Below are 27,936 nucleotides of genomic sequence, written 5' to 3'. Positions count from 1 at the left end.
GTCAGCAAAATAAGGGGAGAGGAAGGAGTTAGCAGTAAGCAATGCAAGACTGGGGTGTGGTGTTTATTCCTTTTTTCAGAGCTACCTGCTAATCTCTGAGGAGCCGCCTTTGCTTTTGGATACCAAAGATACAGACTCGTAGGCTTTATAAAGTTTATTTTTAGTAACCTCTACTTAGAAATCAAACTTACAGAGCTTTATTAAGTGCAAGATCTTCAAAGCACTGCATAGTTAGGCTTTTAGCCACTGCTGTGGTTGAAGAGGAAGGTAAGTGTTGGTTTGGGAGGAGGTGATGGGAGGATTAGAATAGTTAGCTAAAATGGACCTGCAGCCGCCTCTGGTCCCCAAGAGACATCAGTGAAGTGTTTTGTGTGTAGCTTCACACAACATTGCAGTCCCAAGGGAACTGCTGCTGCTGTTTATATCTTACCAGATCTGTCTGTGGCTTTAGCAGAAAGCTGTAATGTGCTGAGATGGCTGTTCTTGTTCTTCTGTTTTGTCCCTGGTGCTCATGACACTGTGCTCCTACAGTACTGAATTTTTGTCTTTCTTTCTTTCTTTAAAAGAAAAAGGTAATATTTAATATCTTCCTTTTCACTACTGCTAGAACGGAAACTTAATGGCTGTTGAATGAAACCATATTCTTTTAGTTGTATCATCTGGTAACTGTTTGCATGTTAAACCTTCAATTTGTCCAAGACATTGTGACTGAGGTTTGCTTTTAAGTGTGAATTTGTTGTGATGATTAGATTATTCTGGCTAAACCCATCTGTTGGAGTCTACTAATGAAATGGAATTTAACTTGATTGATTAGACAGAATGGAGGAAAACTTTCATAAGACAGCTGAAAAAATGTGGGGCATAATTTCTCTTGTAATTGAACCAAGACCGAGAGGTGAATTCTGCAGTCCGTTCCCAGACCCTGCCCAGGTTTTTTCTAAAGTCTGCTGTTTAGGAAAAAGATTTGATAATAACTCTTTTGTTATTTGGGTAAGTGTTGTAGGTAATGTCTAGAAAAAAATGTAGCTTTGACTGACCAGTTGGTAATGATGGAAAAACAAAACAAATGCATGATTACGGGTTGAATATTTGCAGTGAGATGAATCATTATGTTTGTGCTCCTTAAACTGCGAAACTGTGCTCCAAAGCTACGTCTCTGCTGAAACAGAAACTGCAAGCAATAACTCATCTATCCTGGGGAATGCATTCCATGTGTGTGCATGTGTGCGTGATTCAATTTTTAAGGACTTGGTGCTGGACTGGAGGTCAGCAATTGAATGCATTTACCTGGGCCCAAAATGTTGATCTGAGCAGTTTTGGATGTTGGAAGTCCGTTATTACGGGTGCTGTTATGCTGTAGAAATGCTGTCAATATTTTTACAGTTTAGTAACTGAAATGTTTGCTTAGAGAAAGAACAGGGCCAAAGAAGACAAAGAAGACTTGTGTATTTGAATCAAGAACCAGAGGTGGGAGCAGTTTTTCTTGTACCTGTAAAAATTAGAAAAACTTTCTTTATCCATATATGTGTGTGTTGTCTGTGTGGATTGTAGACTTTCCAGGGCAAGGCCTTTTCTTCTTAACAATTGTGCAGTACCTAGCGTTCTTGAGGTAAAATACAAGTTAGGAAAAAATAACCAAGAGGAGCTCCAATGCAGTAGTATCTTCTGCTGGTGAAGATTTGTTGGTTTGGTTTTTTTTTTATTGTTTTTGGTTGGTTGGTTGGTTGGTTTTTTATTCTCTTGGAAGCACTACTTTAATCCCAAGCAGTATTTTGCCATACAGGTTGTAGCCCAAAATTTATTATTGCACTGGTGACAGGCAGAAAGTAGGTTACAGTCCTCTAGTTTATAATTGGGTCCAGCCAGCAATAGAAGTGATAGAGGGGACAGGGCTGCGTAGTGGACTACTTTGTGCAGCTGATGCAAGACACTGGTTGACTGTAGATCATATGCAGTTGGTTTGTGACAAGCCAGCAATCAGTAATCAAATTGCTATTGCAGGAAATGATCAATTCATCTATTGTATAGATTTGCAGAGTCAAAGGGGGAAAAGGTATAGGAAGGAGGAAAGGTGGAACACTACTTGCTGCTGAATAAGCTCCAAGGAAAGGTTTCTCATCCTTGCATTCAAAACTGCGTTACCTCTGAAGTTGTATCTGGTTTTGCTAATTAGAGCTGCTTTATTTCTGGCCTGTCATAAAAGAGAGCATACCTTTTGTCTGTGTTTACATTAGAAATACCTTGAAAGCAGCATATTGGAAATGGAAGTTTTTTATAGAGTTTGTGTGTGTCGGTTCATGCAGTACAATTAATCCTACTTGAGAGAGTTCTAGGAGGAGGACCCTATGGAGGGTATGTGGCTTAGCATTTTTTGTCCTAATGTGTTTGACCTTGTGTATTTCTAAGCGTTCATAGCAAGAGAAGAGACTGGAGTGGAAGTCATGTTGAAAAGATTTCTGTCCTCATTTCGTTTCCAGTCAGGCAAAATTCTTCTGGATGACTGTGTCCCGGCCCTGGGGAACACACAGTAAGGCAATGCACTTCATTCCTGGCAGAGGGAAACAGTTATCTTGGTTTGGTGGGTCAGTGGCAAGGAGGGCGTCTGCCTCTATCAACTGAGAAAGGAGTATGGCAGTTGATCTGTCTGTACGATGGAAAAAGAAGGAATGTGCCTGGTGAGCTCCAGGGGGAAGCAGCTTGCTCTCCACCTTCTTCATTGTCCAACCCCTGGGAGAAAGCTACCACATCTCTCTATCCCGGTTTCTCCATATAACACCTGCCTTCAGAGCTTACCAGCATTCAGCTAAGGCAAATAATGTCAGAAGTCAGCTTTATTAAGATGTACATTAAGAGGTATATTCCAAGTTTAGTCATCCTTTGATCATCAAGAGCTGTTTTTTTATTTATGTGCAGCGCTAGTGATCTTCTTAAAGCTGTCCAAAAAAGGAGGGAAGATACCATCTGTCCCCATGAGCTTGCAGCAGAAATAACATTCTCAGCTTTTGGGAAACGTAAGGGTGTGTGTGAGTAAGGGATGTAATCTGTTCTGGTGTAAGGAAAGCCAAATCTGTTCTTGCGTGAGGAAAGCCAAGTTCTTTTACGAGAGACAGTCCCTGTATGTAAGTGCCGGGAAGAGAAAGGATTGTGGGGAGCTCCTTAGGATTTGGAAAGGAAGCATACAAGCATTTCTCACGGCCTGTACCAGGGAGGCATCGGAGTTTTCAGTCTCATAAACCAATTTCATTCTTTATAAAAGCACTTTATTGTAGAGCATTGCCAGTTTGCAACTTCGTCTTGCTAGTCATAGGTTTGTGTTGCCCCACCTGGATGCATGCAACTTCATGCAGACCCTGTGCAGGGTGTTTCGTCCGGTCTGGGGCAGTAAGTAATGCTTTTAGGACACCAGGGAAAAAAAGTATGGTAATTTGCTGTGGGGAAAAAATTGGTTTCTAACTCTAAATTAAGGAGGGGAGTTGTGTTAGGCACCAATATTCAAGGAGGTAATTATAAATTATCAATTAATTTCCACCTTTTTGCCCCTGTTTCTTTTTAAATATGTGAGAACGTACTCAATATTCAATTATTGTTATTTTTTAAATAAAATTATTCTTCAGCTTGTTCCAAGAGTGCCATTTGTTCTGTAGCTGGAAATGTTTCTGACTCCACATTCAGTAAGCATAGCTTAGTGGTAAGTGAAATAAATAAAGGTCTTGCTCATTTCTGGAAGTTTTGTGAAAGCATGGAGAAGCTCTGGGCTGTTTGTCCCACTGAGGTACCTCTGTGGCTGGTAGCTAGGAAAAGCTATCACTGACAACCCTGAGGTACAGCAGATGTCAGGTAACAGGGTCCCTCAGAGCTTCCAGATGAGATTTTGTAGGTTCAGTGCTTTCTTTCAAAGTTACACTTTTCCGTCAGGAGAGGGGAAATGCCTGAAGGGATCTCCTTTGGATCTCTTTGTTGCTGCAAGTCATTGAGAGAAGCCTTCTTCCAAAAAGCTTTTTCACTGAGCCATCACGGCCTATTTTGTAGATGGTGTTGGTCCTGTTGTTCAGGACACCAGAAGTTATCAATGTATTTAGTCATAGACACTGCAAAATGGCCTTTTTCACAAGCACAGGTTGAATATAGGGGCACCTATGTGCAAAGAATAGTCCCTTACTTAAAGCTGATGTAGTGATGTTTACCACAGAAGAATAATACCCAGGAGATTCTGTTTTGAATTGCTCACAGGTGAATTTTAACAAGAAGAAATACTGCGTGGAATATGACCAAGAGCATCTATTTTGCTTACTCTAAGAAAGCAAGAATTCAAACCAAAAGAAGAATTTCTTCTTTTAAAAGATTAAGTATAACCTCATATTTCAGAGGAAATTTGGATGTGGTATTTCCATTTCCTCATGTTTGATGGAAGACTTTGGCCAAAAGCCATATAAAGTTAGCAGAATTTAACTGAGTCTTTATGTAAGGATGTGTACTTCTGTGAGGATGAAAGTATTAAATATACACAGTCCTCTATAATTGGAAGGCTTATAAATAGGTACAGCAACATCACCCGTGAGCTGATGCAGATGGTATGAGCTGTAGCGCAGCTACAAGTCTTTCTGAAGTCCAGTGGGAATCAGTACTCCACAGTCTCGCAGACATCAGTGTCAGCATTTCCACTGGCATAAATAAAAAACAACTGATGCCCTTTAGTTGTGACTGCTAACTGCGTGACTGTGCGGCAAGCTGGAGAGTCACTGCTCTGTGGTGCAAGGAACGATGATCTGTGGGACATCATTCATACACGTAGGCAAGGCCTGACATGGGGTTGCCGGATTGGAGTCCAGTTGAGAACATCATACCTTGATGCCAGCCTGGATCTCTTCAGGCTTTTCTAGTGAGTTCAGCACAGTCCATGCATGCAGCCTTCAGTCTCATTAAAAAAAAAATTCGATTTTCTAGTCTAACGTCTTTTGTGCTTTTTTTTCTCTTCTATCTGCTGGCAGGAATTTGGGTCTTGGCTGTAGATCAGCTCCTGGCAGCTGATCAGCTGAATGTCCACATTATTGAGGCCAACCCAAAGTTAGAGGAAACTCTCTGTGCAGCATTTGATATAAATCACATAAACAGCAGAACTGCAGAGTAAGAAATAACAGCAGCAGTTTGCCAGCTACACTGTCTTCTTTCCTGTTCCTGCACAGGAATTTCGGTTCTGTCAGGCAAGCTAGGAAGGATTCATTTGGGTTCAAAAGCACCTGGCAGACTTGTTAAAAACCCGTAACTCTGTGTGCCTACTCATCAAGCAGTCTTGCTGAATTCACATAGATGCACTCAGATAATGAGCCATTGCTTTTCCTGCATCCCCCACCTTTAAGGAGTGAAGTTGCAGGGGGTGGAGGAGGTGGGGAGAAGGTTCGGAATAGGTCTTTGGTTGTCTGAGAAAGCCTTAGTGTTTTGGTTAGAACCAAACTTTCTTCAATAAACCCCGGAGTGAGAGTCTTCCTGGCCTGGTGCTGGTGGATGTTATTTCATCGCTGGGATGATGCCTACATTCTGTCCGTTGCGCACAGCGTGGCTTTTTTCAACTCCACAAAATTAGCTGGAATATTAGTAATGCTGTTTTGAGCATCAGTCATTAGCTGTGTGCTGGTGCCATGAAAATGACTTCTCTTCCCGTGTATCTCATTATTTGCAGTTGGAACCTGAATGCAGCCAATCATTCCTAAAATAGCCGTAGGAAGCGCGAGCAATATAGAAACGTCTTTGTCTTGCTGCGGGGTTTTGGGCTGCATAGTTGAGCCTGCCCTAGCGCAGGACCTGGGAACAGGCTGCTGTCTCGTCTGGGTGACAGTCTGGATTGTCCTTTGCAAAAAGCCCGCACGTGGTATCGAAAAGGCAGAGGATGTTTCCCGCAGAAGAAGAGAACGACTTTGCCTTGCTCTACCAATGAGCCGGAGAACGGATTAGAGGCTTTTCCTATCCGCAAGGAAGCTCATCCATCATGCCCCATTCAGGCAGTCATACTCAGTGGGCTTGTTCTTTCTTGCTACACTGAACCTTTTTCTCCACAGCTTTTCCAAAGAAGTAAAGCACATAATAACAGAGCTATTGCTTTTGTAACTTGTACTACAGGCATTTGTCAATGCTGCTTTGACTTCCTTTTCTATGCCGCTCTAATTCCCTCATGCTGTGCTAAGAAGCAGGTGTGAACAAATGTGTAAGGATGCTTGTATTCTTCAGTAAGCGGGTGAATGTGTGTCAGGAGAAGGGAGTAGTGTATTTATGTAGGGCAGGGGCTCATCTCTGTCCAACTGTATTTTATTTTTTTTTTTAACTTTTCCTGACCCACACCACCTCAATTTTAAGTTTGCCCTTGAAATCACATCAGATAGTTCATGTTTCCTCACAGTAACAGACCCCCAGTAATTAAAGTGATCTTGCACTGTTCTATTAATTACAGGAATTGTGATTTTTATATTCAGAGGTTAATTGATGATATCTGCATATAGCGTTTTCCCTTAAAATAAATTGAATTACAGTAATTAACCTTGTGTGCAGGTTAACAGACAATATCATTTGTCTCAATAGTATCCTCAAAGTAGGATTTCTCTTGTGTATCTGTTCACTTCTTGCTTTGCCTTCTGTTTTCTTCATAACCCTGAAGTGGTAGAATGAAAAGAAGAGTGAAAAATGTGTCATGTTGGCATATTGAGGTGATCACTTTACTCAAAAGGCATTCTTGAGGATATGGTACTTTCTTGTATTAACTTGTCCATGAAGCTGTTCGGATAATATATGATGGAAAATCTGGGAGTTTGTTGTGCGTGAATCTAGGCAGAGCAAAGCTCAGAGTCTGCCAATTGCAGCTAGCAATTACTACCGAACTGCAGGAACTGGATTATTGCAAGCATCATGCTCATCTCAGAGGAAAAGCAGAATACATAGATTTTCTGTCTCTGAGTCAGATTTATCCTACTTCTTTAAGGTTTCCAAAAATACCAGCAAAAAACATTGGGCAACAAAGAGTAATCATGAAAGACAGTTCTATGAAATTTCTCTAAAGTTTTAATAAAAAACCTTTCCTGTGGTATCTGAGCCTTTTAAATGTGGGTGAATGTCTATCAGTCTATGGGCATATGCGAGTGGATGGATGTCTGAGGAAGAGAGACATCAGAGGTAGTGCCGAGAGAGAAAGTTTCTAGTTAATTTCATTGTTTTCTTAGCACTGGGAGTCTTCTGTTTTTTTCCCCACCTGCTTGTGCACATCCACAGGCATTTTTAAAATTTCCCTCAGGGATTATGTTTGTTTTGTGGACATTTTTCATTTTTGCAGTAGTCTATTGCATGCTCTTCTACAAGGTGCGGAGAAACATGAGAAAACTGAGTTCGTAAAGAAATTAGGGGCTAAAATTATAAATACATCTTGAGAACTCTTTGCTTACCTGCATTTTTTGTCTGTCAGGGACAAACAGAACTTACCCTGGTGAGTTTGCCTGATTTCTAGAGGGAAGAGCCTTGCCCTTTTTTCCTCTGGTAGGAATCAGCTTGCCTGACCACAATGTGTCTGCACGTTCTTGTGCTCAGCAGCCTTCCCCAGAATACGATGCTGTTTGGCCCGAGTTTTCCTGCAGCCATGACCAGGCTACTGCAGCGTGGAACAAGCGGTGGGCTTGCCAGATGTTGCTGCCAGGGTAAAGCACTTTCGGGTAGCATGGTGACCACAGCTGGAGTAATTATGAAGTAAAAGGTAATGTCTGTTCTTAGCATTTGCAGTGCTACAGGAGCTTTTATTCATGTTTTGAGGCTAGGGGCGTAGTTTGATACTTACCGAGCCACTTCACGCTAAAGTTGATTGGTGCCTTTTGAAAAAAAATTCTCTCATAAAACTTACTGTTTCACTCAAGGTAAATGAAGGTTAATGAGTCAATTTTTGCATAAATGATTTAGGGCCAGAACTGGCCAAATTGCACGAAAGCTAAGTGGTGTGCTCTGATTACTTAAAAGCTGACCTAAACGTGAGGATTTGCTTTTCTCTACTGTCTTACCACCTCAAAAAAAAAGAACACATCCATTTCAAATAGATGGGACAAGTTTCCCGAAGAATACAGCTGGGGTTCATGCATTTAATGCATGAACATTTCTTGCATCAACAAAAAGCAAAGGAGAATTGTTTGTGATTACATTGAGCTTTAAACACAGTGATATGTTCTATGCGATCCTACCTTTTTCTTCAAAGTTAACCTACACCCTTGTATATCGATCTGATTTGTTCCGCAGATGTAAGTGGACTGGAAATTAAGTTTTTCTTCCTGCTTAGAGGGTGAAGAAGGGCTGCAATCCATTTAAGTATGTACCAGCAGTGAAAGGAAGCAAATGCTAAGTATCTGAGGGAATCTGAACTGAAGAGTTGGCTGAGCTGTAGGGATTGTTTTAGGATTACTGCCTGAACCTAATGTTATGTTTACAGCAGGCATGTGGCAGCTGAGACAACGTCTGCAGGGCTGTGTCAAAATTTTAATCAGTGACAATTGTCAATATTGTCATGTTTCACCTTTGTTACCTGAAAGGAGAGGAAAACAAAAGGAGGCCACATTTCTTTCCCGTTACAGCTTTGGGTCACCTGCAGCTACATAATTTTTATTCCATCCATCAGATGCGAGAATGGAAGGTCAGTTGACTGGCACTGATATTTCCCAGGCAAAGTGAGGGCTGGGGAGAGTAATGGTGTTGCCGGTAGTGTATCTGTTTTCTATTAAGCGTGCTGAGATGAAACAGCAAAGTATATATTAGAGATGGCGTTCTCTCCTGTCAAAAGGCAGTGATTGCTACATTTAGCTCTTAAATCAATTCAGAATCTTGACGGAGGCTTGCTGAAGTCCCACAAATAATCAATAGAGCTATTTTTATCTCTTAAATGAGTGAGGCTTTTAAAAATAATAAAGACATCTTTGTAATGACCAACCAAGCTGTTCCAGAGTTAGGTCAGTTGATCTGTCTAGTTGGGGGTGGTGAGTGAAAGGGGTTATTTAGGCATTGCTTTTGTTCCATTCTGCAGGTTTATAACCCCAAAATAAAATTGCAAATGTTTCTGGCAGTCATCCTCCAGGCACAGATGGCTTTCCTCCCAATTTTGGCAAGCCTGATTTCAGTATAAAACTGAGCAATTATTAGAAAGTGAAATATTGCATGATATAATACCACTACCGCCACCATCAACATCATGACAAATGGAGCGTTCATTGTTTCTGGTGCTGTGTGAGAGAGCTAGTGCCACGGCGTTACCCCTTCCTCTAGAACCTGTACCTGTGCTGCTGGTGGTGGTGCACAGACAGAGGGATGTAACAGAGCAGATGCTTTAGCAAGAAACTGTGGCCATTTTCTCATTTGCGTTGGCTCTATATTTCAATGCAAATATCACTGAACAGGTGGCTGATGAGGCCCCCGTGGACTGTTTACAGTAAAGGTTACAACCAAAATCGATAGGCCTGAGATGCTTCTAATTCCATCTGGGAGATGTTCATCTTCCATCTGACTGTTCCCGCTCTGAACAGCAGCATCCTCTTAACGCTGCAGTCATCGGGGATGTCTCACTCAGGTCAGCAGAAGGTTTCTCCTATTTAAGCCTCCATTTGTTCTTTACGTTTTCTTTTTTGCGCTGCACTGGATCACGCAGTAATGTTGATCTTGACAAGACAGGTTGCCAGCATTAAGCATGCTGAGTTTTGCCTACTGACTTGACACCTGCTACTACCGTTCGGAAGGCTGAGGCTCATCAGTGCTGCCTGGGGGTTGTCCAGATCTTTTCAGCTTATCGCTTCCTGAAGCAGGAGGTAGTGATGTTACATATCATAGCTGACATTATTGGGTGTGATATATGGCCTTGTAAAGTTGCAAACGAGGAGAGAGGAAAACTGGTGAGGATTCATGTTTGCACAAACTGAACAAAATGAGCAAGTACCCCTGAAACTTCCTTGAAAAGTACTTTGTATCTTGGCTGAAATTTTATCTTAGAAATCCATTTTTGCAAGTCTTAGTGGGAAGATCCGCATGGATCTGCATGGTCCATATATCTGTGTTTCATCAACCTAGTTATTAAGTTTGTATTATTCTTTTTAATGAAGGTAGATGCTGTTGCTTACTATATGAGGCAAAATCGCTCTCGTTGGTGTCTTTCCCTTGGGCCTAATCGTCACGTCTGGCGTGCAGCCCACAGCAGCTGGGCAATGAGTAAGCAGTACTGAATCCAATTAAAATGGTAGTAAAGCGTATATAGCAGAGGGCATCCATGCGTTCTTCTTATGGTGGGGAAGAACTTTTTCGATACGAACAAAAGATGAGAGAGAGCGTGCTTCATACACATAATTTAGGGTCAACAGGTATGCCAGAGAGGTAGGGGCTTCCGTTGGGCGGTGCCTCCCTCCCCCACCAGCATTTGGGAGCAACCTCTTGCTACCATGTGATTTGAAGGAGTACAGGTGATTACCCCAGTGCATTCACGCACCAGCCTCTCTGGCATAAGCGCCAGCTACCTGGAGTGATAGACTGCTTTTTTGGCCACCTGAAATGGATGGCCAGCTGTAGAGACAACAGGAGCAGGAGAGGAGAGGAAAGATGAATGATGGCTGCGCCATCGGTCACAAAAAGATGTTGGAGGCTGGTAGTGGTGATGGGCACAGAGCTGGCGTTAAGTCTCTGTGGCCACCTGCACCACCATTCAGGTGGCTGAGCAGCAATCGTTAGAGAAAGGACAACCCGAGCAAAAGCGCTGGCCATCCTGGGCACTGTCCTGCCACGTGCCAATTCAGTTGTAATGTCTGGCACTCCATGCTGTGTCTTGCTGGTAGCCACTTGTGTCTCCTCTCTCTTGAGCTCCCCAAGCACCCGCTGAGCTTCTGTTCACTCACATCTGTCTGATCCCCTTGGCACCACTCGGCCTGGGCATTTTGCATGGTCCCGTCTGCTGCCAGGTGCAGCCATGTGAGGTGGCCAAGCAGCAGCGAGCCCACCACCCAAAGAGGCGTAGACAAAGGATGCTCTCCTGAACAGCTCCGCTGTGCCGGCCTAACTTCCCTCGTTTTCTGGAAGCTGCAGCCTGCAGGTTGTATTCCTCTCTTTTTGTTGTTGTTGTTGCATTATTCCTAACTTCTTTCTCTGACTTGCACAGAACTCCTGTCTTTCACTTTCTAGGAGCTGTGAATGTAAAGGGGTAAATAGCAGTAAGGGCGTTTTCCACTCAGAGATTTCCAAAGGCTTAGCCAAAGGAGATGAAGGATGCTTGCTAGGATCGCTTGGCAGATCTGCACCATAGCAGGGAACAGCAGTCAGGTCGGCCGACTGATTTCTGCGCTCTGCCTTCAGCATGGCAAAGCGTGTGCTGTGTAGATCAATAGGTGTTTTCTTATGTATGGGTAGGTAGATCTTGCTCTGTAAGTCTCTTTCGATGAGGCACTTGGGTTTCTGATTCACTTGCATTGCCTTTAAAGCTCTTACTGCAGGGGAATCTCAAATCTTTTTGTTACCGCTGTTACGCAACTCAAATCAGTTTCTTCCCTGCTTTTTTTATGGTCCTTTTGTTTTTCCCAGGGTAAGAAATGCTGATTGTGGTGAGAAGGGCTATTTGCTGAGTATTTACAGGGTCAGTTCACGGAGGCTGCTACTTTTTCTGGTCATGCATTTTTCCTTATGCAGTAGTTCACATTCATCCAGCTTCAGTTTTTAGTTTCCTTACTGTTTGGTTAAATGCTATTCCTTCTTACTAAAGTTACTGTCTTTTTGAAGAATAAGTTATTTCTACATGTTTGTAGAAACAAAAGAATTTAAGATAGTCATGGTTTTTTATGGCCATTAAGTTTTCTGGTCTTGCTTCATGCATAACACAGACCAGTGAATTTTGTCTGGTAATTTTCACGTTAAGCTTAGTAATTTGTGGATCGAAGTGCAGCTGTCGAGTATGAACACAACCCATCATGGTATAAAGAAGGTTTGTAATAAATGAATATAACAAGATCTATCCGTTACTGAGCAGGCTTACTGTGCCGTGGGAAAATTCTGACATGGTTACGTACTTTGATTTTACTTGGAGTTACGCTGGGGTTAGCTGAACATACAGTGAGGCCAAAGCAACATGATGGGAGGTTTTCTAACATGGAAGAGCTTCCCTTTTGATAGTTATTTATAGGTGTGCCTACACAGTCATTGCTGTTGCTGTTGAATTTTTCTCAAGATCAAATCTGGCCTTACAGGTTTATGGAGTTCACCAGGAAGTTAGCTCTTCCATTTAGGATTTTTCATGTGATTTGTATAACCTTTCTGCAACTTATAAGCTGTAGATAAAATAACCTGGTTACTAGGGTATTATGGCAGCTGCCATGTAATCATTTCCTTAGCCAAGCAGCTATTCTATATGCATTTCCACCCAGACTGTGGGTTGTTGTTCACTAAATGCTAAAAATATCACACAGCAAAAAGCATAGCACATGATGGTGTCTTCTTGTTGGCTTAGGTAGACTCGGATAGCCATAGCGGAAGGTACTTGGCACAGAAAAATCAGACTTTTCTCCCTGATTTTGAATGATCGTTACTTCCTTAGCTTCAGAAACTCCTTCATGCCAGCAGCACGTTTTTTACAAAATTAAATGCCCCTATGTCAAGCATCGGGGGGGGGGGGGGATGGCATATGAATATGACTATGACTACGAATATGTATATTTATATGTGTACATAGGCTTTGAATGAATAACTATAATAGTAATAGCAACTATATTGCACTAGTATCCAGATGTCCAGCTTAGAGGTGGTTCACCTTTGGGCTGCAGTGTAAAAACAGAAAAACTTGTTCCAACTAGGACGGCAAAATTTTGATGCCTATATACATTAAGAGATCATGGGGTTTATTTATATTTAATCAGAATGCAACAAAGAAGACGGAACACATAAGTAACCAGAACAAGTTGTCTTACATAGGTAATTGAAAGCATCAACTTCAGAAAGAAAAATCAGAGCACCAGAGTATCTTGCATAAAGTTATATTTGCATTGGTCTTAGGCATGCAAGAAGCAGATTAGTTGGGGGTTTTTTGAAGCTTGGAAGAAATCTGATTACTCCACCACCTCAATAGCCACGAGTCATTGTGTTAGACCTAGATTACACAATCTGCTCTTAAGCGTTTGCAGGGCTCTATTTTATTAGCATTTCTGCCAATATAAGAATACCACCACCAAAACTTACTCTTCTTGACACCACTAGCTTCCTTCAAAAGGAGTGGTAATCATGTTTTGAACAGGGGGAACTGGAGTTCCCAGAGCCAGTTCTCTCTCAACCAGTACGGCTTAATGCAGGCCAGGTTGAACTGCAGTGGTCTACGTTGACTGAAGATCTCTCCATTGATGTTTGCAAAACTTTTATTTGGAGACAGTGCCTGTACTCGCCCAGCATCACTGTCTAGATACTCATGCTTCATCAGACACTGCATTCACAAGCATTTTTGATTAGAAAGTAGTTTCTGCACAGTTGCAAGTGAGAACATTTGCATCACTCCCAGGAGCCCAACCAGAGCTGAGTATTTGCTGAAAAGGAAGTTTGTACTAAAAATAAGTGTGACCTTCTCGAATCAGCACTTTTCTGAAATTCCACTGGAACAGTACAGCCCTTTCCACCATTGTAAGAACAGCAAAAGTTAACATTATGTTTGAATAATTACCTCCTAGTAAAAAGCTGCCTTTGGATGCAACTTGAGACCTACTAGATGTTACTTTATTGGCACAGGCATTGATACACTTGAATCGTTGACAGGTCAAAGTAGACATTTTGCATTTATTTTGTAAGAACTTGAAAACTGTTAGCACTAGATCAACACAGAATTATGCTTTTTTTTTTCGTTCCCTCTTTTCCTCCCCAGAAGCTACCCGTAAGAATGACAGAGAATTTCATATACTTAAAAACCCACTAATCTAGCCTTTGTTAGAAGGCAGTATGTCAGTTTGTCAGTTAATTCTTTTCAGGTAAAAGAAAAAAGATCTGACCTGATAACATGTACATAAAATGACAAAATAAACATGCTGGGCGTTGTTCATTTTCCGGGAAGCTGTCTCCCGTATATATTTACGCGGAGCAGTACTCATGTCTGAATGAGAAGTAGGGAATGATGGTGCAGAATCACCCACGGGAAAAGTTTTTCAAGCTCTAAAGTGGAGTGCAGCGATATGTCTGCAGTACCGTAATGCTCTCCTCATAGCGTACACACCTTGCTAGATGGTGGATGATGTGCTGATAGGGAGTAACAGAAACCAGCTAGTCTTATGCTCCGGAGTCTCACTGTGAGCCAAGTGGTTTGAATTGTCAGCCTGCAGACTGATACTGTGAATGAATAAGGTTCAAGTGGAAGAATTGGATTGCTTGTTAAGTTTCTTCCCATTAAACTGTTGCTCCTCAAGTGTGTTTCAGAGAAGACTTCTGCATTAGACTCTAACAATTTCAAGAAGGAAATAATTTCATTCTGTTTCTGTATTAAGGTAAGGCACTTTGTCACTTTGCATTGTACTTATGAGGGCAAAATTTTAAAAGTGGCAAAATTACATTTCGAAAAATTGTAGAGAGAGAAAGTACCCCTTTAATGTGTATATTTTACTTATAATTCAAACCTTTTGAGGGAAACTGTGTTTCCAAGTATTGTATTTACTTCTGCTGCTTATTTCTACTTTGGGCATTCCTGAGGGCCCCAAATGATGTTTCACTGGGCATGGAAACAAATAGAAAGAAACAGTTCCTACCCCAGAGAGCTAACAGTCAAGAGAAAATGTAAGAGGTGATTAAAGAGACAAATGGAGGAAACAGGTAAAGAAAGTGTCTGCAGGCAGACATAGCTATGTCAGTAATCATACACAGCTATCGGCCTAACCAGTGCTAGATGGAAATGCTTCTCTTGGGGCTCGTATGTACTATCTTCTAGCATGCGTTCTCACATAAGGTATAGTAGACAGACAGTGTCTGCATTGTGTTGTATTTATTCTTGCTATTTTTATCCTTTGCTATCTGTCTGACACTTTGTTCAGTTAAGGTGTCAGTCATTACCTTACATTAGATTTTATTTTTTCTAGTGTCAGTCTAACTCGGTCTCCCAGTTATTTTGTTAATAGAAATAGAGAACCAGCCAAGTTTCCAATTTATGTGTTTGAATAATAATAGGCAAACACAGAGTATAATAAATCATTAGTCCTTATGGACTACATTGGCCTGCAACAGAGTCCCTATTCCAATCCAGTTATAGGAGCTGAAATTTTATTTGAAAGCAAATATCTGATAAGGCAAATTAATTATGTGACATTTTTCAGTTGGGTAAAAGATGAGGAATCAGCTGTGTCTGTGAAATTACAAATGAAAATGCAACACAAGATTTCTTAATTTTTTTTTGGCATCGAGAAAGAAGACATAGGTATCTAATATTAAATGGTGTTGCAGAAGGGCAAGTTAGCACTTTGTTTGCCAAATTAAGTTTCAAAGACTGTGTAGGTTATGAAGTTTGACTTTCTGCCCGTAAATCTTGAATGACTGACAGGCTACTGTAAAATAGCTTTGTTCAAAAGGAATCTTTGGCAGGCAGCATCAAAGGTTTGAAACTCTGGAAGGGATGAAAAGAAAACCCCACTTTTACACTGATTTACCCTGCAGATCAACGTCTGTGTGGAATTTGCCTGGGAATTATGAGCTATTTACTGTATTATGTGCTGTTTTCTTTCACTGTATCCAAAGGTCCCTGTGGCTCCTTTTATCTTCAAGTTTTAGGGATATTTTTGTACATGAAATGTGAATGAGTGAATGCGTCAGTGGAACACAGGGAAAAAATGCTGGGTTTAGACAGTTCTATTCTCCCTTACTTTATCACAAGTTGGAGTATTGGTTTTATGGCATCTAAATTTATGGGTACATATTTTTATGGTAAAGCCCAATGACATGTTCTGCATGCTGCATCAAGCTCTCTCAGTGTTTCTTCACTTGATTCACAACTCTGCAGGGTATGAATCAGTCGTGTAGTATAACCCTTAATCTCTTTTAACCAGAATAATGTAGTGCAGGGTTTTTTTTTCATTTATGGTGTGTATCATTGTGTCATCATCTAATGATGTAAACCAAAGAAGGGGAAAACAAAATATTTCCTGAAAAACTCTTGTCAGCTGTCGATCAGTGCAGGAGTTGAGTTCCTTTATTGCATATAAGCAGAAAATTCTTCGTAACTCACAGGTACTAAGTCTATCCTCAAGCAAGATGTTGCATTGCTGGGGTATGGGCTAAAGGGACACTGGCCTGGTAGGGCAGTGTCTGCTTAGGAACATGACGTACCTCCTCAGGTACGGTGAGAGGCTCGAGGAGAAGTAAAGCTTCCTCTCCGTTCCATCGACTCTTTTTAGCTTTCTGTATGCAGTGAACCGACAGAAGATGCTTAAGCCCCTGTTTGTCTTCCACAGGGTGAAGTGAAGAAGTGAAGCCTCCCAGCTGAACTACTATGAGGTCAGAAGCCTTGCTGCTATATTTCACACTGCTACACTTTGCTGGGGCCGGTTTCCCAGAAGATTCTGAGCCAATCAGTATTTCGCATGGCAACTGTAAGTATAAGAGGACAGAGGCCTCCATTTGCTTAACACTGATCAGGGGACTTCAAAACAACAGTATTTTGTTACAATTGCAATGAATAAAGTTGTTTTTCTTCATGTGTCCCTTATCAGCCAATTTATGGTCTCGGATACTAACACAGAACGTGACTTTTTCGTATCGACTTTTGACTACTGGGTGGTAAGCTGCTGGATCTTCCAAAACCATAGCCTTTCTCCTTCTCAAAAAGAGGTGCTTCAATAGCATAATCAAACCAAATATCTTGCTGTATCCAGCAGCAAAGGAAGGAAGCCTTCCCCTCCCTGCCCCATAATCAAAGTGTCCCTTACCTGACTTATGAAAATGTAGTTCTGGATAACCAGTGAAACACCTCAAAGTATCTGCCATAGCACACTAAAGTAACTGAGCTCTGAAAACATAATTTGTTGATCTAATACAAATCATTGAACGTGCATCTTTAAGCTCTGATGGATTCTGGTTTAGCATTAGGTACTTCTTGCTGAGCTGGAAATGTAGCTAAAAACCAAATCAAAACAAAGAATCTTTTGTAACAGAATCTCTCTTCTGCAGTAATTGGCAAACTCTCCAAAATCTAGGGTAACACGGACAGCTGCGAGTCAGTATTGAGATTTGCTGGCTAAACAGGTGAAGAGCTTTCTGTGCATTTCACCATGGAAGTCAGGCTTAGCATAACTGATTCTTTTACATTTACCTCAACTCAATTACCATTACTGCAAAGAAAAGTCTTCTGAAATCCCAAAGGTTCAGATGTTTAGAAGAAAGTCTTCCGCACCTGGGTCTGTAAAAGTACGCTAAGGAGTAGCGAATTGGGAATGAGCAGGCTTATGTTTAAGCCCACTTTGTGTCAGGAATTTGAATTTAAAGTGAATCTCTTGATTGTCCTTCCTTACTGTGCTTTGGGGTGGCCTTGGCACCCGTAAACTTGTCTGTCTTGGGTAAGACCAAGCTGAAAGACACACTCCAGGGGTGCACTTGGTGTGCTCCAAATGCTAATAGGCGTCTGGAATACAAGAACAGGGCAGAACTGCTCTGAAGCAAACCCTGCTGAAACACGTCTAGTGCGAACACAAGGTCTTCAGCACCAACATTTTCACCCTCCAGAAGGGTGATGCTAATAGTCCTTGCTAACGCAGAAATAGCCAGTCTTGATCCTTTTGGAGAAATAGGACATGGGTTAACTTCTTCCTCTGTGCCATGGCATGCAGAAATGCATGTGAATGTACATGCCCCCAGCTCGTGGCTAGATCCGTGAGTTACAGAGGAAACAGTATTGGACAGAGAATAGCTGTACAGTTAAACTTGGCATTTTGCATGTAGGATTTGGCCAGAAGGATTAAGCTTCTGAACGTAAATCCTGCCTGGGCTGTTTTAATTTGTTTCTCCAAGAGTTCTCAGCATCTGATTTGCAGGGAAGTTCCTGTTCCCATGCAGTTTTATCACCAGGCTTTCTGACGCATAGCACTCTTAAGTGCTTTGCTGAAGCCATGGTGTGAATCAATACTTTTACCAAGCTTAACAGGGAAGACACTTTTAGAGGACAATAGCTGAAAACACTACAGCAGTAGCTGAGTTTCTGAAGAAGTAGACTCCCTCAATCAGCCCCAGGTTTCTGGGAAAGTATATTGATGGGGAAAAGGCTCAGGCATAGCTAGGTGCTAGTCGGCTCTGTCTAACACGTGCATGCAGCAGTTCTGCACTGATAATGATGCTTATCACAGGTTTACCCTCCTCCTGTCTTCTAACTGTCATTTTGTTTACTTAACTGACGCCCTGGTTTGTCCATCTAGATGTCATGATCACATGCACATTCGAAGTTCTAACAGCAAGGTGGCCCTTGGGCAGGAGTGTTCACTGTTGTTACAGGTTGTACACACAGATCATCTGGAGAGCAGCAGCACACTCCATGTATGCTGAGGTCTCACAAAAAAAATCATGGTAATAGAGTGAATAAATGTTCTTGCTGACTGGTAGCACTTGGGGGAAATTGACTTGTTGATAGCATAAGCTCAGTACAGGGCTTCCAGTCAGTAAGGTTATCCAGTTGCCAGAAGAACTGGAGTTTCAGACTGGTTGCCAAAATAATATGCAGTGATTTTCATTTTATAAAGTTCAAGTGGTGGTTTCCCACCATTTCTCAGAAATCCCCACAGCTGTTCTATGATGGCAGTCCAATCCTGTAGGAAACCCAGGGAGCTGGCACTTTGAAACAAGAAGAGCCAAGTTTTTTGCTTTAACCACTACCAGTCCAGTCATTGTGATGATTGATGGGCCACTGTGAAAAAGCTTTGTCCTGCTGCACACACTTTGGCAGCCAGGAGTGAGCATTTAAACTCTGCAAGCAGTGAGAGAAAAACTGTGAGAAAGTGCTGTGTACCGAGGTGCCAAGAGCTCCAGAATAGCTTTATGGTCTAAGAAACCTCACAATTTTTGTCTTCTACAAAGGTGATGACTTTCTACCTTGAAGTTGCAAAGACTGTAACCTTGAAGAACTTGCCAGCCCTCTGTGCTCATGCCTTCCAACCCCAGGCTGTGGTGGCAGGGCAGAACAGAAACTGCAAGTTTTGGCTGTAGCTTGGCCCCATAGTGCTCCGTGTTAGCACGGTTTCAGTTTGTGATTCTCTTTTGACCCTGGTTTTTTTTTCCCTTCCTGCAGATACAAGACAGTATCCGGTGTTTGTGGGTCACAAACCAGGGCGGAACACCACGCAGAGGCACCGGCTGGACATCCAGCTCGTCATGGTCATGAACAGGACACTCTACGTTGCTGCTAGGTCAGTAGTCCCCTGCTTGGCCGCTCTTCCCTTGCTGCTTCAGAGGAGGAAGGAGAAGATGGGGGATATTCTGAGTTCTCTGCGGGACATATTATTTTTAGGATTTTCTCACTCAGAGAGAGCTTAGCAGCCTATTAGTAAGACATATTGGAAACTTGTTAGTCAATGAAGGTTCAGTTTTGCGAGGTGCTGAGACATTCCTTTCAGGACTGCACACCTCTGCTTTCGAGTCCAGCAAGACGGGAGTTGCCACAGAAATTGTACAGCCCCATGGAGGAGAGAGTCCATCCTCATCCTGTAATTTTGTTTGTGCACACCATTAATGACATATTTTAGGGAACAATTCTGCTGGTACACAAATGCATGTTCAGACAAGAGTTATTAAACTGCCACGTTGCCATTTTAGGCATGTTTTTAATATGTTAAGACAAAAAAAAGAGGCAAACATGTTTACTGCTATTCTTTTGATGTACTCGGCAAGGTTAAGTGAATTTGGTGTCTGGATTTTTTTGGGGAGCTGTACTGTGCAGATACAAGCACACGCCTTTTTATAGAAGTTGCATATAGAGCCACCCATTCAGTTTGCATGGCCCATTATGGCACTGTCAGCTTCAATGGAGCTTCACCAACCTATACAGCTTCCAGCTTGGCAGAGGTCAGACATTAACACTTCCTCTCCCTGTCTGTTGTTGGCAAAGGCGACTGGTGATCTTAGAGTGGGAGCTGCCTGATGGACACAGAATAAATGCAAGAAGGCTCCAGGTTAGCAAGGATGGGTATTCCATCTTAGGAGCTCTTGGACCCAGATCCTGTTTGGGACCTCCCCGCAAGCTGCCCCTCTGGTAGCAGCTTGTTTCCTGCTGGTTTTCTGGTTCTTCTTCATCAGAGAAATACACACCCTTCTGCGTTGCCACAGAGAGCCAGGCTGTTGCTGCAGATGGGAGAAGTGGTGGGTGGGATGGCCAGGAGGTGAAAGGGAACAGCTGCTGAACAGGCAGCCTCTCACCACCAGCCCTGTCCTCAAAGCCCTTGGCAGCCTCCGGGAGCTGCCTGGCTTCCTTCTCAAACAACCACTCCCTGTCTTCTGGGTGGTCGGATATGTCCTGTGGTGAGATCTGCCTGTTGACCTCCACTCGGCACCAAGTAATTAGTTGCGTTACACCAGCAGAGTCACTGAGTGCCGTTTTTACATAGCCGTGTCCCTGGCTGCAGGAAGACCACACTTCTGCCTGTTGACCTGCCCAGGCATTGCAGCCATACCAGTTCAGCACAGCTTCTTTGGGCTTCTCACATACGCCAGTTCGTACGGGATCTGGGCAGCAGAGCTCTGGGTTCTCACTCGTGCCAAGCCCTTACGTCAAGTCCGGGCAAAGAACGTGCATCCTTCCACAGGGAGCTGCGGTGGTGTTGGCTGTAAGGCACAAAGAGTGGGCAGCCCCACAGCAAGGCCTCCCTGGGCTTTGCCTGAGCTCGGGGCTAAGTATTTTTGCTGCATTTAGTGTGATAATGAGCGGGGCGGGGGAGCGGGCTGAAGGGGTTTGAAAGGTGGTGGCAGGATTTCCTCCTTTTCATGGCTGAGTTCCCTTTGCTTTCCTTATTTGTTTTCCTTTAAATTAGGAAATCATTTGCAGTGAGAAGGTGGTAAATCCGCTTTGTGGATTTTGCTCGGCTGTATTCATAGTTTGTTCCCAGACTTGAGATTGACGCAATTAGTCTGTCGCAGTGCCCAAGCAGCTGATGTTACATCAGGAAAACCCAGCGAAACATTTAGGGATATGAAACCACCGTGTGCACAAATTATATAAAGAAGGCTAATATTTGAGGGATAGTGTGCGTAGTGGCTGTGAATATGCATTCTTAAGTATTATGTTGCTATATATTTGTATAAAGCAGTTTAGTACAATGAGAGTGCTTATGTACTCCTAGGGTCTAGTGACCTACTAAAAAGAATAAAGACCTGGTCTGTTTTGTACTTACACAAGCCCCAAAAGTCTTCTTACACTTTTTTCCTGTGGTAACACAAAAACTCTTTGACATATTCTTTTCCCCCTGCCTGCGGGGCTGAGAAGCTTATATGATACGAGCTAAAATTCAAAGGTCATTTTTATCTTTAAGTAACAAACTTCAGAAAATGAGTCATCCTGTGATAACTAGTGTGAATGAAAGTTTAAAACTGCAGTACTGCATCTCCTTTAGAAGTACTAGTAAATCTAGAGACCGAAACAAATGTGTACACAAAGGTGTTTCTCAAAGAGTTTTGTAACAAGATTCATTGAAAACGGTGGTGAATGTAAATCTTAGCTATCGTATCAGATGTTGCTTTCATGCTGTTTTTTTTAGACCTTGAAATATAGTGATTATAAGTTTATGTTTATAGTCAATTATCTGAAAAGCGATCAAAACAAATGATTAAACATTGAGAGCTTTTATTTTGGGGTTGTTGGGTTTGTGTTTTTTTTTTTTTATTTGCTTGTTTTAGAAAATCCAGCGTTTACTTTGCAGGCAGTTTCCTTGCGCAGGAGAGAACTAACTCAGATTTGAGAACTGCTAACACTTTATTACTGAGTGACTGGTGTAGAGCAAAATTTCTGTCTTGTCGATTGCTAGTCTTGTCATATGGGATATGTGACTCCTATATTAGCTTTTACCAAATAAAATTTTGTGTCGCTTCGGAAAGGCTGTATTTCATGTTATCAGGCAGAGATATACAGCCAATATAAATTTGAGTAACTCAGCCAAAGCCCATGAAGCCGTGCTGTCCGAATATCTGGCTTGCAGACTGCGAAGGACCAGCTCTGGTTTCTTTTTTCTCGTGGGAAGGGTACTCCCTCACTGTCTCTCTCACACTCGCCCACCCCCGCGCTCACACACCCTTTCCCAAGTTTGCTGTGTCTCCTCCTCCCATTGTCTTGTGTGGTGGCAGCTTTTGTTCACATTATCTGTCACCCCTCATGTGTACGTACAAAATGGTTTATTGAGCCCGCGGAGCATCGGGGATGGCTCCCTCCTCATTTGCAGTTACACATTTCCAGACGATGCATGGAGTGGCCAAGGGTCATGCACAGCCGGTGGCATTATTTAAATTCCCTTCCTCCACAGGATTATGCCATGGCAACAAAACTCGGTTCTGCTGACTGGAGGTGGGAAAAACGGAAGCTCTAGGATTAAGTCAATTTGTGTTAGAATAACTTAATTAGCAGCGAGCTGTACACATACCACAGCTAGCAGATAGTAGGACTTGGGCAGCAGTGGGAAAAGGAGGGCAAGGACAATCCCTCATTGTCTGTGGTTAGAGGGCCCTCCCCTGAATTTGACAGCTCTTTCACTCTGTGCCGACATTGTTAGCAACTGTGTTTCACGTACGGCATAAGAAAATGATATGTAATTTGCCTGATAGTCTTTCAGATGATCCCGTAACTTAGCATCTGAGTTTTCTTTGAAATGTTTCTTGAACCAGAAAATAAGTCGCCTGAAGTTTTACTGGGAGCGGAACTAAGTAACTCAAGCCTTGTTCTGAATACCACTACCGTATTTTCTGATTGTCTTGTTTAAGAAAGAAAAATCATAACCACTGGAAAGCAAGAGTGAAGATTAAAATCAAGAGCTGTGCTAGAAGGTTTTTAGAGCTCCAGCCGCACCTAATTTGCAATTCAAGAGATTTTGTTCCCACTTTTATATAGTAGGAGTGACAGCAACAAAGAGTGATGTACATAAAAAGGGAACTGTGCAGTAATCTATGAAGCTGATACCACGCTAATGGGTAATTTTAGTCCAGCACCAACCCTGACCACTGCTCCATCAGTAAAGTCAGGCAAATTATAAACTGAAGCATTAAACTAATCTTGGAAGTAAATGACAGCTCTGGTTTTAGAGAGTCTGGAGGAGAAGAAAACCCACAACTCCTCAGTTTGGCATCTTACAAAGCAAACAGCCTCAAGCACCGTAGCAGACAGTAGATTTTTTTAAAAGCCAGTTCCCCACAACAATGCCACCTCTTTTCTGCACGTGAGAGAAGTGTTGCTTATTCCTCTTACAGCAGTATTTTGTGTTTGCTTTATTTAAGAGGCCAGCGCTGTTTTCCCCAAACCCAATAAAAAACAAAGCTAACCTTGAGAGCAGGGGTTTCTGAAATGGAAACAGTCTGTATCCCACTTTCAGCAGGCCCCTCCAATGCTGTGGATCATGCTCCAGCTGCACAGCTTCCTGCATTTTGAAAAAAGCCAATGTTATTTCAAGGAAAAATGGGATGCTTAGTCCCAATTTGATGTGGCAGTTACTACAGCGTTGTGGGTTGGTGGGTTTTTTTTTCAAATTTTAGGTTCCATACAGAGATGTCCTTGTTCTCAGCTTACACAGAGGAGAATGTTTAAAAATACCTCTTTACCTGAGTAGTTGAGTCTATTTCCTCTTTCCAAGGAGAGATTGGCAGCTAACTATAAAGAGGGACAGGTTCTCAGGAAAATGAGAAAGTAAATGCAAGCAAGAAATGTGAACTTTTTTCCGAGGAGTATTTTACAGTTTAGTTTGGCCACCAGTTTGTGAAGAGAAGAATGATTTCTGGGAATAGTTTTGTGGCTGTCAGCCTTTTGCCTACCATGTTGTCAATCAAATTATCACAGCTCAGGTTAGACACATAATTTAAAAAAAAAAAAAAAAGAAAAAGAAGAATTAACCTCTTTTTAACCCTGAATGGCTAAATGTGGCATAGTGACTGCTAGCCGAGGAATCTGGCAAAGGCTGCCTAGGAGCTATTCCAGCTGATTTCTGGATGCGCAAAAACATCTGCATGCTGGATCATGGCATCTGCTGTAGGACCTATAGAACAGAAATTACATGAGGCTCATCTCCTCTCCAAAATCACATTTGTTCAAATAATTGCTTTTGGGAAAGAATCTTGCTTTGAAGTTTTGTATCCTTTTTCTTTTTTTCTTAATGGGAAGGAAAACAGTTTATATATGAAAGTGCTTTTCTGGGAGAAGCAGGCAATGCTGGCAGTAATGTTCCCTGGTAAGACCTGTGATCTTTTTTTGAATAGGTTATGGATTATCTTGTGATAGATTGCTCTCTTCATAGAAAATGAACTGTCTGACTACTCCATTTGACTTTGCATTCATTTGACTTTGTTTACAGGGACCATATTTATACTGTTGATATGGACGCATCACACACAGAAGAAATTTATTTTAGCAAGGTAAGTAGCTTTTATCATCATGCAGAAACCAAGGACACTAGAACAAGCTTCAAATAAATAGGAAGATGACATTGTTTCAAACAACTTGCCAGTGCTGCTGTAAAAACTGTAATAAGCAAGTAAGATGGCATTGCTAATCATATTTGGGGAAAGCTAGAATAGCAATCATGTCCTCTGTGAATTTTTGATAAGTGATTTAGCTGGGCTGATAAGCAATCTGTGCTGAAATACAGTGAGGTCCCTGAAGGAACATCTGTCAAACATCTATTCATTTATATTCAGCAGTTTTCTATAACATCTATACTATCCCAATTAAGTATACTGAAACTTTCATCATAAAAAGCAAGTGCTATTTACATATTTTCATGCACACAAATCTTATTCACTCATGCAAGTACTCACTAAATAAAATCTTATTATAACATCACTTTGTAGATGTATTCATGTTGTCTCCATGGGAAGTTACATTCAAGCTAAAAAGAGCTTTGTCTGCATTACCATATTGTATATTAACATAAACATACTAGAAATAGTCTCCCTTCATCTCCTTTGCATTGCATGCACATTGTGTAATATGTGACAAACACAGCCTTGGCCCAGCGGAAGATCATATGAATTTGGGCATGGGGTGATTTCCACTGTAGGAGGGGAGAGTGTTTCATTGTAACTATGAATGATTCTGAAGATGAGTTTATGCCCAATTACTCGTCAAAAAATGAGGGCACAGGCTTGTCCAAGATGTTACTATCTTAGGCCACACGTTTTTAAATAAAGTTTTATTATAATTAAGCAGCCGACCACATTTGACCACTCTTGAAACTCACCGCAAAAAAAATCCAGGCTGGGATTTAACTGTAATTGTTCTGGATGAAGAATGTTAGCAGATAAAATAAACAGTGTTTTGATACGTGGAGGGGTCTCTGAGCCTGTTAGCTCAATTGAATTGATAAGAATTACCTGAATTTGATTTCTTTGGTAATCTAAAATGTCATCTTCCAGAATACATATTTCATTTAGAATCCAGGTAGGGTTTATAGTCCATAAATGTTTATTCTGATTTGCAGAACAATATCAAATTAAAAGAAGAGAGCATCCAGTACTTTTAAGAAAAGTGCACATATTTTTGAAAGTTGGCCTATTGCTGAATTCCATTGGTTTAGGCTTTAAAAGAAAGGGATAGGTTTCTAGTCTAATGAATAGATGGCACCACAAAATTAAGTGAATGCTCCACATCACTGATCTTTCATTGTTGTGGTGAATTAATCATGGAGAACGGGTGCAGAAAGCTTTCAATAAATATATGTTCAACAGCTAGTCTCCCCTAAGGGACTTCTGCTTCTGAAATCAAATGCAACAACCTCTGGGCTCTAATTGATTTCTTTCTTGATCCTTGCAGAAATTGACATGGAAATCTAGACAAGCTGATGTAGACACATGCAGAATGAAGGGAAAACATAAGGTAGGCAATTTTCATTTCTTCTGCATCTGCCACTTTAGTTTAGTTGCTGCACTATTATCTCAGACTGCTGTCTGCAATGTGGAATGGATCATGCCATTCACATCTTGCCAGTAATTGCTTTTTCCATCAACTTACTGAAGTCTTTAATTTGCAAAAATAGTTCACTTTTAATGTGATAAAACATCACGACAGGAGCCACAGCAATATCCTGAAATACTTAAAGCACTGAGGATTTTGGACATAATGCTTGGTGTACTGATTTTGCTTACCATTGCTTCAAAAACTAGGTGCTGCTGTCCCTCCTCCTGCAGGAATTCGCTTAGAATTATGTGTAACGCATCAGAAAGCATGAATGTGTACAGTTGTAGAAGGACTGTTTCTCACACCAGTTTTACCCTGCTGTAACCTGTGACTGGCACAAGTGGTATCATAATTAGATGCAGACTCTTTGATTCTTTACACCTGCTTCCCCTTCTAGTTAGAGGTACTTTATGCCAATATGTTGCATTGGTGATGCTACTGTCTTACAGCAACATAGATGAAAAGAAGATCAGATTTTTCACTCTTGAGGAAAGCCAACAGCATTCAAACAAAATTTATCTATGTGAACAATAGCAAAATCTGAGCTATAATATGAATATTATAACCATTTTTAAACCACTGTAATATAAATCAGTTGTGTCTTGCTCTTTGTCAGTTAAACATAGTTGAAATAAAGCCCAGAATATCACAGTGGCTACCAGCCAATTTCATTTTAGACCTGACAATGAAATATCATGGCATAAAAATAAAACCAGACACCCAAAATGCAGTAGCTGAAATACTTTTTATTCTTTTTCTTCAGGATGAGTGTCACAATTTTATTAAGGTTCTCCTAAAAAGAAATGAGGATACATTGTTTATCTGTGGAACAAATGCATTCAACCCCTCTTGCAGGAACTACAAGGTATGTGATCTGTTTGTGGGATTTCATTTATGCCTTCCTTGCCTTTTTGCTGGATTTATTGTGACTACGCTGGCAACAGCATGAGGTCATCATTCAGCAGTGCATCATTTGACTCTGTAGCATTTATCCTGACTTGTTTCAATGCTACAGAGCTCAGTGTTGATTGGATTTCTGAGGATTGCTTGGATTGATTACCTACTCCTTTGCAACTCCAGCACATCAGAGTTTATTGCCACTTTGCATTGCCCTCTGTAGGTGCAGAGTCCTTCAGATCCCTGCTTGTGGATGTGGTTGCTCCTCAGAAAGTTCCTCAGCTTGTCACTGACACCCACATAAAGTCATAGACTGACGCTGAGGGTTACCTCTGGGGTAGCACATTTTAAATGTTGTACTATTCTCAATCCCAGTGCCAGTTCCAAAGACACTTGAGGGCTTAGCACAGCAAAACCTGGGCAGATTAGTGTTGGGGACCCAGCAGATATGGAAGCTTTGGAGGGCCTATGGCATTGTGTGCTGTAAAAGTGATTGACAGCACATCTCACCAGAGAAAGGTGCAGCAGGAGGGTGATGTATTCCTCACTACCTGGGGATGTACAAAGCCAAAGCATTGTTTAGAGCAGCGTAGAAAACTGTGCGGGTCCACTGATACTTGACATTAATTCCTTGACCCCAGTTTCTTCCTTTTACATAGTGTGTCGCTGTCATCTGCATTTTAACAGGGCCCGTTTATTCAAATATTTCCCATTTTCTCAGGCTTGCATCAGTATAATCTGGTATAACCCCCAACAGTGGATGTCTCTGGAGCAGCTTTGAAATGAATTCACTTAGGCCCTTGGTATCCAGACTCTGCTTTTCCAGGCACTGCTATGTCCCGCAGGTCATTTCTCATCCTTCTTCAGGAAAAAGAAAATTCAGCTTTGCTAATGCTGCTTCTGATAAAGTCACGGCACAATTGGCATGC

General features: G+C 41.7%; 1 protein-coding gene across 8 annotated transcripts in view; it reads left to right on the top strand.

Annotated features, from left to right (window-relative positions):
• The window catches only part of SEMA6A (semaphorin 6A), a 119,011-nt gene that overhangs the window by 34,954 nt on the left and 56,121 nt on the right, over positions 1 to 27,936 (top strand). For all 8 annotated transcript variants that reach the window (XM_063319621.1, XM_063319620.1, XM_063319622.1 and 5 more), the window contains exons 2-6: positions 16,443 to 16,580; positions 19,262 to 19,379; positions 24,510 to 24,570; positions 25,967 to 26,029; positions 26,874 to 26,975. In XM_063319621.1, coding sequence (XP_063175691.1) covers positions 16,481 to 16,580; positions 19,262 to 19,379; positions 24,510 to 24,570; positions 25,967 to 26,029; positions 26,874 to 26,975 — 444 coding nt within the window. In that variant the 5' untranslated portion in view covers positions 16,443 to 16,480. The remainder of the gene's footprint in view (positions 1 to 16,442; positions 16,581 to 19,261; positions 19,380 to 24,509; positions 24,571 to 25,966; positions 26,030 to 26,873; positions 26,976 to 27,936) is intronic.

Source organism: Chroicocephalus ridibundus, chromosome Z, assembly GCF_963924245.1.
Source record: "Chroicocephalus ridibundus chromosome Z, bChrRid1.1, whole genome shotgun sequence".
NCBI classification, from domain to species: Eukaryota; Metazoa; Chordata; class Aves; order Charadriiformes; family Laridae; genus Chroicocephalus; species Chroicocephalus ridibundus.
This window is presented reverse-complemented; position numbering and strand designations above follow the sequence as displayed.